The 13980-nt window shown below is 36.3% G+C and overlaps 1 protein-coding gene across 1 annotated transcript in view; it reads left to right on the top strand.

The window, feature by feature from the left end:
- TRHDE (thyrotropin releasing hormone degrading enzyme) overlaps nt 1-13980 on the top strand; it is a 363319-nt gene that overhangs the window by 310788 nt on the left and 38551 nt on the right. The window contains exon 13 of the mRNA XM_040990020.1: nt 12786-12933. Coding sequence (XP_040845954.1) covers nt 12786-12933 — 148 coding nt within the window. The remainder of the gene's footprint in view (nt 1-12785; nt 12934-13980) is intronic.

The raw sequence follows: 13980 nt of genomic DNA, 5'->3' as shown, positions 1-13980 counted from the left end.
CCTCTCACGCTGCAGACTGCCAGAATTCTCAGTCGGAAATGGAGCAGGTAGGACTGAAACCAGGCATTGTGGTCTAAGATGCGGACAAGCCAAGAAGCGATTTAATTGCTGCACCAAACACCCACCCAGCTTCCACTATTTTCTTACCCCAGGGGTTCTCTTACCATGAAGAAATTATTTTTTAATATGATGTCTCCTTATACTCAATCTCATTCAATTATATGTGATACTTATAGCAAAATAAGTATTTTTGGTTAATACAGTTCTTGTAAAAAGTATTTTTACAATGGTAATCTGGAATTACCAGATTAATATATATTAATATATGTCCTATTCTGAATTAACAGTTTTATTATTGTTTTGTAATTTCATTGATGCTTCATTTTAGAAAATTACTTTTTGCTAGTGGTAATTAGGAGTAAATTTTCAGACAGTAAGCAAGGACTTAACCGTGAGATTGTTATTAAAATTTACGTGCCACCGTTAAAACATGGTAAATCTATACCATTACTGTCCTGTAATTGTTAATCATCATTAAGGAGTTAGAACATCATTATCATTACTTTTCTTAAATTGTATTCAAACATTATCTGTTTTAAAGAAAGCTAAGGGAAAATTAGCCTATATTTGAGATGGGGACCCAGAATTAAATGCTTCTATATAAGTAGTGAATCTAGGGGACTGTGCAACAGCTTCATTGGATAATCCTCTGCCTACAAGTGTTGGCATTCATGTGGTGGCCAGCTCATGTCCAAACTTATCCATTCCAATCCAGCTCCCAGGTGATAGCCTGGGAAAGCAGTGGAGGATGGCCCAAAGCTTTGGGAGCCTCCCACATAGGAGACATGGAAGTTGTTCAGATCCCCTGGCTTTGGATTGGCTCAGTTTCAGACATTGTGGCCACCCGGGGAGTGAGCTAGCAGATGGAGGAACTTCCTCTATGTATCTTCCTCTTGTATAAATCTCCTTTCCATTGAAAAGAAGTCTTTAAAATAAAAAAAAAAATCTGAAAAAAAGGAAAAAACAGCATGCTCTTTCCTGTGGGAGAAGATGATATCTAAGTTGTTTTCAAGTTACTGAATTAGAGGACAGAAAGTATCAGTAATTATCTAGTTATTAGTTGATTTCAACAGAATCTCAATTTTAAGAATTGACATGTTTTAGACATAGAGCTAAGACTGCAGAAACAAATTCTCAAATCTTTTGCTGGTATCATTTTGACACAGTCACTTACCCTTATGGCCCAGAGAAGTTGTTTAGCTTTGTTTTGTATTTCTTTGGATTTGCATTTAGTCCACTCATGAAGAAAAGAAAAAAATACCCAAAATTAAGCTAACATTTCTTCCCTGAAGTAATGAGCCACGTAAGTCACTCACTAGGGATGGTTTCAAGTGAGTGCAGGCATCTCTTTGGAGAAAGCAATCCTTTTCCAGGACGGTGAATTAGACATTGAAGCCACTGGTAATAAAAGGTATTCTTACTTTCCACATTTCCTATTCAATGGAACTGAGTGGCTTTTAATTTTAATTTGAAATAGAACTTAATGTTTGGAAAGGCTGGAAATACCACCTTATATCACAAAGAATTTGATGATGTGTTTTTTTTTTCTCCAAGTAAAGATGAATGTTTTTCTTAGAAAAGGAAAAAAATAAATTGTGGGTGTTTCTATCTCTTCCATTATTCAGTTTGTTTGAAATGATTTCTTTGACATTTTTGTCTGTTAGTTAATAGCAACTATCTTTGAATTTAAGAAAAAGCATTGATTATTGATTATTATTGTTACTAGAATTGAAGAAAAAATCTTTTTTTCCTTTGATAGAATATTCAGATGCTTAGCAAAAAGCAAAACGTTTTTCCAATGTCATTCAATCTCTGTAAGACAGATGATGGGATGTTTCTCTAACTGATGGCTGAGTAAATCTCATTTTCATTGTTTTCACAATGTTGACCAACATGCTGTCTGCGTGGCTTCCTCCATCTGATTTAAACCCATGATTCAGAATGACTTTGGAGGGTTGTGATACTCATGGATTTATGGGGCACTTGGAGGTAGGATTGTCATCACTGTACAGCAACCCTGTCATTTTGTGACACAGCCTGTTGTCTGGTTTGGGATTTATGTTGGAAATAATTCAAAACGGAGTAATAATTTTCCCTTGGCAATTACACTACCATTTGGTACTTTGTCCCTAAGGGAAAAATGAATGTGCCGAGATCCATACATGAGTTTACCAGCTTGACAGAGGGAACAAATCAAGGTCAGAATAACAGACACAGAACACATGGCTTCGGAGTTGTAGTTGCCGTACTTGAGTTGAATGTGCACGAAATGTGACCGAACAGTGTAATGAAGTCTGTATTTCCTCAATTTTTTGTTTGTTTTTCATTTTCTGGTGCTTTTTTTTCTACTTCCATAATGTGTTTTTTAATTTTTTTTTTTTTAATAATGAGTACATGTTTGATCAGGGTGGGAAGGATCGAGGTTTAGGAAAAATTGGGTGAATTCATTGTTTCCAAATTTGCTATTTCTTCTTAAATAAGAATTGATAACCCACAAGCAGTCCTCTTTCACCAATATCCCCAGCCTGTCTGAGCCTGTTTTCTGTTGCTATAAGGGAATACTTGTTACAAAGAAAAGAAATTTGTTTTGTCTCATGGTTCTGGAGGCTGGGGAGTTGAAGAACATGATGCCAGCATCTTCATGGCTTGTGGTGAAGACCTTGTGAGAATGCAGACACACGTGATGGGAAAAATGGAAAGAGAGAGAGGACACAGTGTGAAAGAAAAAAGGAAACCCACGATTGCCTGTCCCACTGAACATATTCTCTAACCAAATACACATCGAGCTTTTCATATTATTTTAAAGTAAATTCTAGACACAGAATCAATTTATTACAATGATATTAATGCATACCTCTAAAGATATTTTTTAAGCTAACTAGTGAAAAATTTAATGTTTTCTCAGAAACAATAAATATTCAGCAAGTATCCATCCTTCCAGTGGTCTCAGAAATGAAATCCTTTTGTTTGTTTTATAATTTGAATTGGGGTCCAGAGATATTATTGCTGTGGGATTCATTAACATGTGTTTCCAAAAATGTTTGAAAATATTAATTATTCCTTTTTAAAATTTATATCCAAATCATTTGGTGAATAAGCCTGTTTGTCCTATACACTTCCAACAGTGTGGATTTTCCTAACTTCATCCCCATTGTGTACTTTTTATGGAGGGGGTGTTGTGAGGTCTTTCTGTGGGTTTTACATGATACACACACACACATACATATACACACGCACACATATACGTATATTAACTTCATTGTTGTTTTTATTTTACATGATCAAGTTTTATAGAGACTCTTACCCTTCCCTGCCCATCCTCCCTTCTTATGTTCCTCTTCTCTTTCATCACTTCCCTCATATTATCACAGTAATGCAGTTCTTCACTAACAGTTAAAAGGTTAATATCCTTCTACTTATTATTTCATCTATTGTAAGTGTGGACAGAGGTAGAAAATTAATATTGTCAAGGTATATTTAACTGATTCATCTGTAGTCCTCCTTTTATTGGGAGCAGAGATGCCTACTGCAACATATCTTTACTTCTGAGTATGCTGGTCTCCATTATACAGTTAATCTATGAGAATATATGTATATAATTATTCACCTGTACATCTACTTATTTTACATTTTGCATGAAGGTTGTATTTTTTGGAGAGATTTATTTCTTTTTATTGGAAAGCCTAATATTACAGAGAGAATGAGAGAGATGTAGAGAAAGATCTTCCATCCACTAGCTTACCCCTCAAATGTCTGCAGTGGCTAAAACTGAACCAACACAAAACCAGGAGCCAGACGCCTCTTCCCAGTCTCTTATGTGGGTGCAGGGTCCCAAGATTTTGGGCCATCATTCACTACTTTCTTAGGCCACAAGCAGAGAATTAGAGGGGAAGTGGATCAGCCAGGACACAAAATAGCACCCGTATGGGATCCTGGCGATTATAGGTAGAGTATTAGCCAGTTGAATCATTGTGCTGGCCTCAAAGATTTTCTTATTTCAAAGAGAACATAAAATATTTGTCTTTTGGGGACTGGCTTATCTCATTCAGCATAATAGTTTCCAGTAGGGATCTTTTTTCTTTTTAATAAATAGTACAATTTGGTTCTTTTTTATGGCTATGTAATAATCCATTGAGGAGATATACCCCAGGGTACTTCTGAGTTGTTTCCAAGTCTTCACTGTTGTGGATTGCAGTTTTATGTCCTCTGCCAGTGAATTGGTAATTGAATCTAGATGCATGATAGAATATAGTTGAAAATTGTTGGAATAATTACATAGAGTTGGCACTCTATGGACACATGAAAGCTTTCTTTTTTTATGGAATCTATAGCTGTTGCAGTTAAATGACTTTGACATAAGTGGGGAAAAATGATTAATGAGGATTAAACCATTAATACCGAATTTCAAAGTCACAGCCATGGATCAAATCACTGCCTACATCCCCACAGTCTCTCTCTCTTCCTTAAAGATTTACTTATTCTTATTGTAAAGTCAGATATACAGAGAGAAGGAGAGACAGAGAGGAAGATCTTCTGTCCGATGATTCACTCCCCAAGTGACTGTAACAGCCGGTGCTGCGCCAAACCAAAGCCAGGAGCCAGGAACCTCCTCCAGGTCTCCCACATGGGCGCAAGGTCCCAAGGTGTTGGGCCGTCCTCGACTGCTTTCCCAGGCCACAAGCAGGGAGCTGGATGGGAAGTGGAGCTCCCAGGATTAGAACTGGCATCCTGGCGCGTTCAAGGTGAGGACTGTAGATGCTGGGTTATCGCGCTGGGCACCCCCTCATAGTCTCTTTTCTTCTTAAGGCCTCCATGGATTGCTCACACTTCCTGTTCCATACAACCTGCTCTTTATCTTACTTTTTCTAAAACAGATGAAGGGGAATGCAAAAATTTTGCTAGGACTCATTAGAATACTGGTAAGAAAATCCTGGGCTACAAAGGGCTGCATTTCATGTTTTTTTTAAATATATTGGTTACTCAATACATGTCAATTAATTCCATAATGTTGAAAATTGTCGTTGATGCTATGTTGTGGCTTTAATTTGATTGGGATGATATTCTGCCAGCTCTGCCTTCAGACCAGAGATGGTCTCTCCAAGAAACTGTTGAATTTACCAGGACAATAAGATACTGGACTCTGTGCTTGGTATACTCTTGCAATAAAAGAATCTAGACTGAATTTGAAATGTAATACAGCAAAAAGGTGGAGGAATCCACCACGGGGGAAGGATATGGGGAGTGGCTGGGGGAGTCCCAGAACCTATGAAACTGTGTCACATTAAAAAAAAAAAAAAATCCTGGGCTTAGTGTACAGAAAGTGGGCTCAGATCCCAGTATCAGTCTTATTTGCAAAATGAGCCTAGGGAGGCTAAGAATAATTTTTGAACCTCAGTTATGATTGTAAAATAGAAATACTAACATGGTCAACTTCAGAAGAGTACATTGTGACCGAGTAATATGCATGTAAAACATTAGATTGATAGCGATGGACACACAGGGAGAACTGAATCAGTGTTGGCCACCTCAGTGGTTCTCTCATCTTCATAGAGTCATCTTTTCTTTGACTGGAATATTTACTGTTTGCCAGTGACTAAAAATGTTTACTAATCAAAATGTTCTAAAATCTTTAGTTTGATATATCTAATACAGATATTCCAGAAAAGGGAAACAATTTGGAACATGTTTAAAGCATTGTGTCTGACAATTTTCTAACCCTGCTATGAAAGGAAAGCTGTTCAACAACTGTATAACAACCCAAATCTTCCCGGCCAAGTTGTATTAAAATAAATGCCAATGTAATCATGAAGAATTTTAATTATAAGCAGTTATTATATTAAGTCCATATTCTTTTATGTGACATGCAATAAAAACTATATAAAATATAAAAAGCAAAACTTTTACATTGGATTGGCAGAGAGAAACCTTGTTGTTTTTGAGTGGTTTCCTTTGAGTGCAGAGCTTTTTTCTGTTTTCAGATTTCTTGAGGTTTACATGCTTCTGTGCGGAGCAGCAGTATGGAATGTGAAAGCTTCACTGATTTATGGACCTATAGGTTAATGATTTGATATCTTGATGGCAGTAAACTCAACCTCTGAAAAATCCTACTGGAATTTTTTCACTCCTTTTGCTCCCATGCGGCTCTTTAGATCGTTAGAAGACTTCACTGCCAAATGAGCAGAACTCTGTACTAGTGTAACAATTGTATTTTATATGAAAATCATGTTACTGGATAAATTTACCATATTAAATTCAGGCCACTTTATATTTAAATCTGGATAACTTTGCCAATTAACCCAAATTTGATTATACAGTTTCCTGTACTTAAAATATTTATTCTGTTAAAATGCATTCATTGCAGAAATGATCTATTAGTGAATTGTTTTGTGCTATGACTCATTTTAACAGTTAAAAAAGAACAGTAGTCTTGGGGGTATGCTGATAGTTAAGGCATTTCAGTTTCAGTTCAAGCATTGCAAAGAATTGCTGAAGGATTAACATTCGAAAAAAGCTGAGAAAGAATCAAAATCAGAATGACTCAAGTTCAGTAAAGACTGGACCAAGAGGGATACAGCTGTTCTTCAAGTAGCATCTTCAGTGAGGAATATTATCCTAGCACAAAGTGCCCAGCTAAGTAGCTGGAAGGAAAAGACAACATGATTGAGAAGTAAAGCATGTTTTACAAATAGCTCCTGAACAGACTAGTAGAGAGATACTGAGTTCCTGGAATCACCACTGAGTGGTATTAAAAAGTGGCTGCAGTTGGAAGCGACGTTCAAGTGGGAGGGGTATTATCTAATCTGTGGTAATCTACAAACTATACTCGAGTGTTACTTCTAAACTGTCAGTGGGTCTACTCTGACCGATGAGTGCAGGCACATGTTGTGTTCACCATACCAAGCCAACCACACGTGGAAAGAGTTAAGACCAAAGAGCTGGGATGGGGAATATGATGGAAAACATTAAGATAGCTCTTGGGATGTGCCATTCCATATAGCAGTACCTGCCCAGTGCCGGATCCAACTTGGTTCTAATGCATATCCTGGAAGGTAGCAGGTGATGCCTCAAGTACCCAGGTTCTTGCCATCCCATGGGAGACCCAGGTTGAGCTTCAGGCTTCTATATAGAGAAATATATGTTGCTTATTTATATTTGATGTGTGTATCTATATGTATATGCAATTTTGTCTATTTTTACTTTTTTTCTGTCCTTCTGGAGTTTATTATTTCCTATGCCCATTTCTCTATGTTTTCCTCTAGTAATCTGATATGTTCATGTGTTTTTCTTTTCTATTCTATGGTACTCCAAGGACAATTGTTAGTTTCTAATCTTTGCCATAGAACCTTCCCCAAAATATCACATTAAAGTCTTTTAAATAATGAGTAATAAACTAAACTAAATCAATCTAGTAAACTTTTTAATTAAGCATTACAGCAAGTGCTTTTAAGCCTGTGTCCTATGGGACAATGATGGTGTGTGCTGCATATATCGTGAGATATACCGTAGCCTGTGTTTTGGCTTTAAATGCATATTTAATTAGTGAGAGCCAGAGTATGGTTGATATGACGTATGGGCTAGACTAAAAAATCTGAGGATTGTGCTTCTTCACATTCCTGTTTAAAGCATGCAGTAATCAGTTGTTTTTAAAGATATCTCAGTGAAATGCTAACATACAATCTGTTTATAACAGTAGGTTCAAGATGTAATATTCACAGGAATTCAATATGGATTCAAAAACCTTTTCTGGATCTTAGGTGGAGAAAAAGTCTAAGATCAGAGCATTTCAGCATCAGCTAATATAGTCTGGGTTGATTTTTTTTCTTGTAAAAATACTTTTGTGTGTCAGAAGCTATAGTTCATTCAGGTGAATTGGAGAAGGAACGGGAAAATGGGAAGGCTGTATGCTGAAGAGGCAGGGATGGTAGGATCAGCTATATAAATGCATAGAGCAATCTTACCTGTTTATTTAATATTTATTCATGTGCTGTCTTACTCATTTTATTCTTAAATCATTTCTTACTCAGATCTCCACCCTAACAGTAGGAAAGACCTTCCATTTACAGTTCTTCCCCAAACATTAATAAGGCACAGTTAATTACACATGAGATATTCTTTACATTTGCTCATTTTTTTTGCCATTTTCTAAGCAACATTTCCTTGTGATGATGCGAATTTAGGGAAACTGCATTTCAGCATCAGGCCCTAAGTGGGCTCCCCACTGGGCTGATTACTTTCTGCTAATGTAGTGTTCCATTCACTGGATTGCAAGCAGTTCCTCTATATTGATTACATTATCAAGAGTAGTAATCACAGATATCATTACCAACCAATTACACAAACACACATCTAAGCTAGGTAGCAAATTCACTAATATTTTCTGTACCAGTTCTCAATTTTGTAATAAGGTTGATTATCATGCCCTTGTCCAATTAAGTATAGCTATACATTTTAATCTTGTAGGCTTAAATGAAAGTATATTGGATTATATAGTATGTAATTGCAAATATTGGTAGCAAAATGAAATTAGTGTGACTTGAGTGCAATCTGTTTCTTGTTGTATTTGAGGATGGCATTAGAAAAAGCCAACTGCTTTAAAAAATAGACTCAAGCATGTATTAAAATGAAATACAACAGGAATTTTTTTCTTGCTGAAATACATGACTGGATATAGAACTGATATTTGGTCATTCATTCAGGAGGCCAGCTGTATTTTTGACATTTCTTATGCAAGACTTCTAAGGTCTTCTAGAAGGTTGATTTCAGGGTAAAAATGCATTTGGAGTTGCTAATGGGAGGCGTCTATGAATGAACAATGTCAGATCTTGATCTTTTGTCCGTGCTTACCTACCAGAAGGAAGAGAGTGATGGTCTATTCTATAACTGGTAGTGGACTGTGAATTTTGGTACCATTAGGACTCAAAACAACAATTTGAACAATGCTTTCATTTTTTTACAGGTTGTAATCATTTATCTTGGCTAGTTTTTCACTTGGTTTTGAATTTTCCTTTGAGAGGGTAGAAGGGAGTGAAAAAAAAGGAAGAGAAATAGAGGGATGGAGAGAGAGAAGGAAAAAGAGAAAGAGAATGAGAACAAAGAAGCACTCCAGTCCAGTGGATCATGCCCCAATGCCTGCAGTGGGTTTGGGCTAAGAAATCAGAACACAGCTGCCATTTCACGAATCAGTGGCAGGAATCCAAGTACCTGAACAGTCAGTGCTGCTTCCCAGGGTCTGCAGTCGCAGGACACTGGAATCAGTGGCACGTGCTTAGTGTCACATCCAGGCACTCTGAGGTACAAAGAAGGAACCCCAACAGGTAGCTTAGCTCCTAGTCTGAATGCCCATCCTATTGAATGAAGTTCTATTCCTTACTTGCCTTATTATGACTTGAAACGCTGGTCAGGATTGATTTGCTTGGTTTTTTTGCTCTTTAAAGCACAGCAGATGTCTTATGAAACCTGTATCGTGTTCTTTCTCTTCAACTTGTAAATACTAAGCAATTGAAGAATGAAGACTATAATGTATTTTTCAGGTTTTTAGACAAGTAAATTATATTTATATTATTGTAATTATTTTTCAGAAGATTTCAATTTTAGATATATAGTTTAGAGTAAATGCTTTTTGAAGCTACAAAGAATGTCTTCTGGCTCGGCCTTATTTCCTAGACAAGAAATATACGGGCTGGAGAGAGATGAATTGTTTACCTAATTGTGCTGGCAGTGTTAGTTGTGGAGACTGTTGTTTTTTTTTTTTTTTTAGCTTGCCATCAGATTGCTCTGAAAGCCTAAGTCATTAAGTACTATGCATCCTGAATAGAGAAAAAAGTCAAACAATAAATTATGTTTGACACACGGTTGTCATGTTTAAATCTATGAAAAAATAGATGCATTTTTCAAACTTATCTGAAGACCGGCAATAGATTAGCCACTTGCTAAAGGTTCTTTATCTAAAACTATGTTCTTTTGCTGTTTCTTCCACCTAATAAAAATATTCTAAATAACTATTTAACATGAATATAACCCATAGAATGTTAAAGAGCTGAGTATTATCACTATGCTAAATGATATTTAGAATTAAACATTTAGCTGAGACAAAGTAAAAAAAAAACATAGCATAGATTTCTTTTAAGAAGAAGCCTATATCATTATTTTATTTAAGAAAAATTACGTTCTGGGGCCACAGTGTGGCATATCAGCTCAAGCAACTGCCTGCAACCCAGCATCCCATATGCGTGGTAGTTCATGTCCCAGATGCTCTGCTTGTCTCCAGCTCCCTGCTAATGCTCAGGGAACAGCAGTGGAACATGATCCAAGTGCTTGGGACACTTGCACCCACCTGGCCCATTTGGAAGAAGCTTCTGTCTCTTGGCTTTGGCCTGGCCATTGCAGCCCCTTAGCAAGTAAACCAATGGATGAAAGGTCTCTTTCTCTTTGTCTCTCCTTCCCCTCTCTCTGTCTCTGAAACTCTGACTTTCAAAAAGAATAACTCACTTTAGAGATTTGCATTTTTTTCTTTGGTCAGTAACAAACCCTTGAAAGGAAAATATAGCTATTATTCAGATGGGTTATGAGCTAAAAGACAAAGTTGCTGCCAAAGTTGCTGTAATTGTTGCTGCCGAAGACTAATCTCATGCTATTTTGACAAAGATGTAGAAAATGAAAACTGCAAAGAAAAGTATAACGGATCTTGAGGTACTGTAAATCATACAAATGTGAGGGAATTTTGAAATTACATGAAAGTGGGTTTATCTCATCATACTTATTTACATCAGATATTAACTACGGTTGAACTTACACCATGGTTGAATAAAAATTATAGTGACATGGATCCTTTTGTCTTAATTCAAAGAAAGCTGAAGCACCATCTTTAGAATTGGGTTTTTTTATGAACATTATAAACACAGCTGTTAGCTGATATTCATCTGCAGAGTAATTTTCGCTTATCGCATTGAATAAGGCCTAAATAATTTGGCAAACTTGCTTTAAGTAAAAATGAGAAAACACTTTACTTTTTCCTCTGTCCATCATGTCCTATGCACAAATAAAAATTTCCATCTAATTTTGCGATGTGACAAAATAACTGAGCTTCACAATAACATGAAATGCAGATAAGAAGGTTATCAGCTTTGGTTTGTTTCTTATTTCACTGTTCCCAGTGTTAAGGGTCTGTGTTCAGTGAATTCTTGTCGGTCGGTTTGGGGTGTTATAATAAAACACTTCACGGTGGGTACTTCATAAGCAAGAGTAATTTTTACTCATAGTTCTGGAAGTGGAGGAGTCCATGATCATGGTGCTAGAGGATTCTGTGTTTTGCCATGTTATCTTCTTGCTGGGCATCGCATGGCACTGTGCAAAAGGGAAGGCAGTCCTGTGAGGTTAGTTGCCCAAAGACCCACTCTCAGTATTGTAAAATTGGATGTTATGTCCTAATGTGTGAATTTTGATTCAGACCATAACAAATATCAATGTAAAAATAGTACAGCAAAATATATAGTGCCACTATAAAGTAGATACATGAAGGCTAGTTAATTTTCTATATAAATAGTCGTTGAATGTTACTTTGATTTTATGAGGATTTTAGATATAATCTGATGTAAATAGAGAAATAAAAAATGAGGGCCCAGTGCAGTAGCCTAATGGCCAAAATCCTCACCTTGCATGTGCCAGGCTCTTATATAGGTGCCAGGTCATTTCCTGGTAGACCTACTTCCCATTCAGTTCCCCTTTGTGGTCTGAGGAAGCAGACCAGGATGGCCCAAAGCCTTGGAGGCCTGCATCCTTGTGGGAGACCTTAAGGTGCTCCAGGTTCCTGGCCTCAGATCAGATGAGTTCTAATCATTGCGACCATTTGGGGAGTGAAAATCAGTGGACAGAAGATCTTTCTCTCTGTCTATCCTCTTTGTATATCTGACTTTCCAATAAAAATATAAATTTTTTTTTGCCGTCACCAATAATTGTTTTATTCATGATCTTTCATCTGACAATTCAAAGAGATTCTCTTTTTTCTTTAATTTATTACATTGTATTATGTGACACAGTTGAGAAATACAAAAGTTTAGCTTCTTATTGAGTCTATAGCCTTCTAAGTCATAGGTAATATATATTTGAATATTTTAAAAATTATATTCAACTTTAAAAAATATGTTAGTCCCCATGGTGAAATGTAACTATGATTTTTTCGCGGGCATTAAGGACAGCAATTTAAAAAAACAAGCTTTATAAAAATGCATATATTGTGATCTTATATGAATGCACTCAATGCTGCAAATTGCCGTTAATTTGATCATCACTTTGAAAGCCACACGTGTCAAATTTCATTAAACCAAGCCCAATGAAATGTAAAGGAATATGGTTGGAAATTGAAATTATATCTTAATATTCAATTATATTTAATTGCTACTTCAGAAGTATTTCTCTGAAAGAAAATACCTGAAATACCTTCAAATATAATAATAATAGTCTAATAATTTATGCCTTTTAAAAATATGCATTTTTATGGTCTTGTATTCATGCAAATTTTAACTCTGTATATATTAGGTATCCTAAGTAGCATTATATTTAAAAATTGAGTTAAGTTTCGTTTTATAGCACTGAATATACTCTTCTAGATTGTCATGAATTTTGTGATGAATCTTGCTTGCTCTTAGTTGCAGAAGTTGAATGTCCCTTTTTGCTGTCATGTTCCTTACGTGCAACAGTTAACATTAACGTTTGTTTTTCCCGTGCAGGGCTGGCCATTTGCCTCAGAATATCCCCCTGGAGATTATCAGATACTTGTCCGAGGAGAAGGAGTTTCTTCCGTGGCATGCCGCCAGCCGAGCTCTTTATCCTCTAGATAAATTACTGGACCGCATGGAGAACTACAATGTCTTCAATGTAAAAGGATATAATTTCTGCTAATTTTCAGAAGATAAACTGTTTGCTCATTATCTGCCATATGCATCCAACGCTCTATTGTTTCCGTTCTCTCTTCTACATTGTTACAATTTTTGTCCTGATTTCCTACGCAGCCTTGAGGACACTTATTTGAAGAAGAAATTTAATACAGCCTACCACTTGTTCTGGCTTGAAAGTGTTAATTAAGCTTACATAGTTCATAACTGAAGGGACTATACATGGGCAAATCGTTGAAGTTTAAGCTTTCTCTCCAAGAATTAGAGGGCTCAGTGTTCACAAAGGACTTAACCTGGGTGGTGGGATCACAGAGATATTAAAAGGGTTGAGATAATTTCAGTAAAGTTTCTTAGTCATTATTTCTATCCAAAAGGGCATGGTGAATTCAGTTCACTTCCTTAATTAACAAGAAGATGGACATTGAGTAAGAATCCTGTCTATAATTGGGACCGAGGGGATAGAGGAGGGCAAAGAGGTAATCCAGACAGACGTGAAGACATGTCAGCTGATCAGTGTTTAAGCTCAATGCCCTGTAAACCGAAGTGGCCCTGCTGGCCTCATCTGACCTGATACAATAATATTTTGAATATCGTTAGGATTAAATATTACTGCTGAGTTTTTCATTCCCAAATTTCTTATCACAGTGCATTTCTTTCACCTTTTGCATTATTTATTTTTCTTCAGTCATTTTAAAAGTTTTTTTTTCTCCTGTGTTATCACTATTATTTATGATGTGTTGGTTCTGTTGACCCACCTGTTTGAAATTACCCAAGACCGAATTTTCATGTCATGAAATCTGTTTGTTAATGCCATCTAAGTTTTTCATATCATAAATCCATAGGAAGTAATCCATAGAAGAAAGAAAAGCAATGCTGTTTTGACTATTCCTGGTTTCACGTTGTTTAAACCCTTAGAAAAGACGTGCAAAGAAATGAGTCATTACAGTTATGGCTCAATTTTATCTTCTGGGAAAAGACACATTTCTTTTTTTCCCTAACATAGTCAATGCAATATAAAACTTCTCTAAAA

Source organism: Ochotona curzoniae, unplaced genomic scaffold, assembly GCF_017591425.1.
Source record: "Ochotona curzoniae isolate NIBS_2020 unplaced genomic scaffold, NIBS_Ocur_1.0 contig_1014, whole genome shotgun sequence".
NCBI lineage: Eukaryota > Metazoa > Chordata > Mammalia > Lagomorpha > Ochotonidae > Ochotona > Ochotona curzoniae.
Note: the sequence above shows the minus strand (reverse complement) of the source record. Positions and strands in the feature narration are given on the sequence as shown.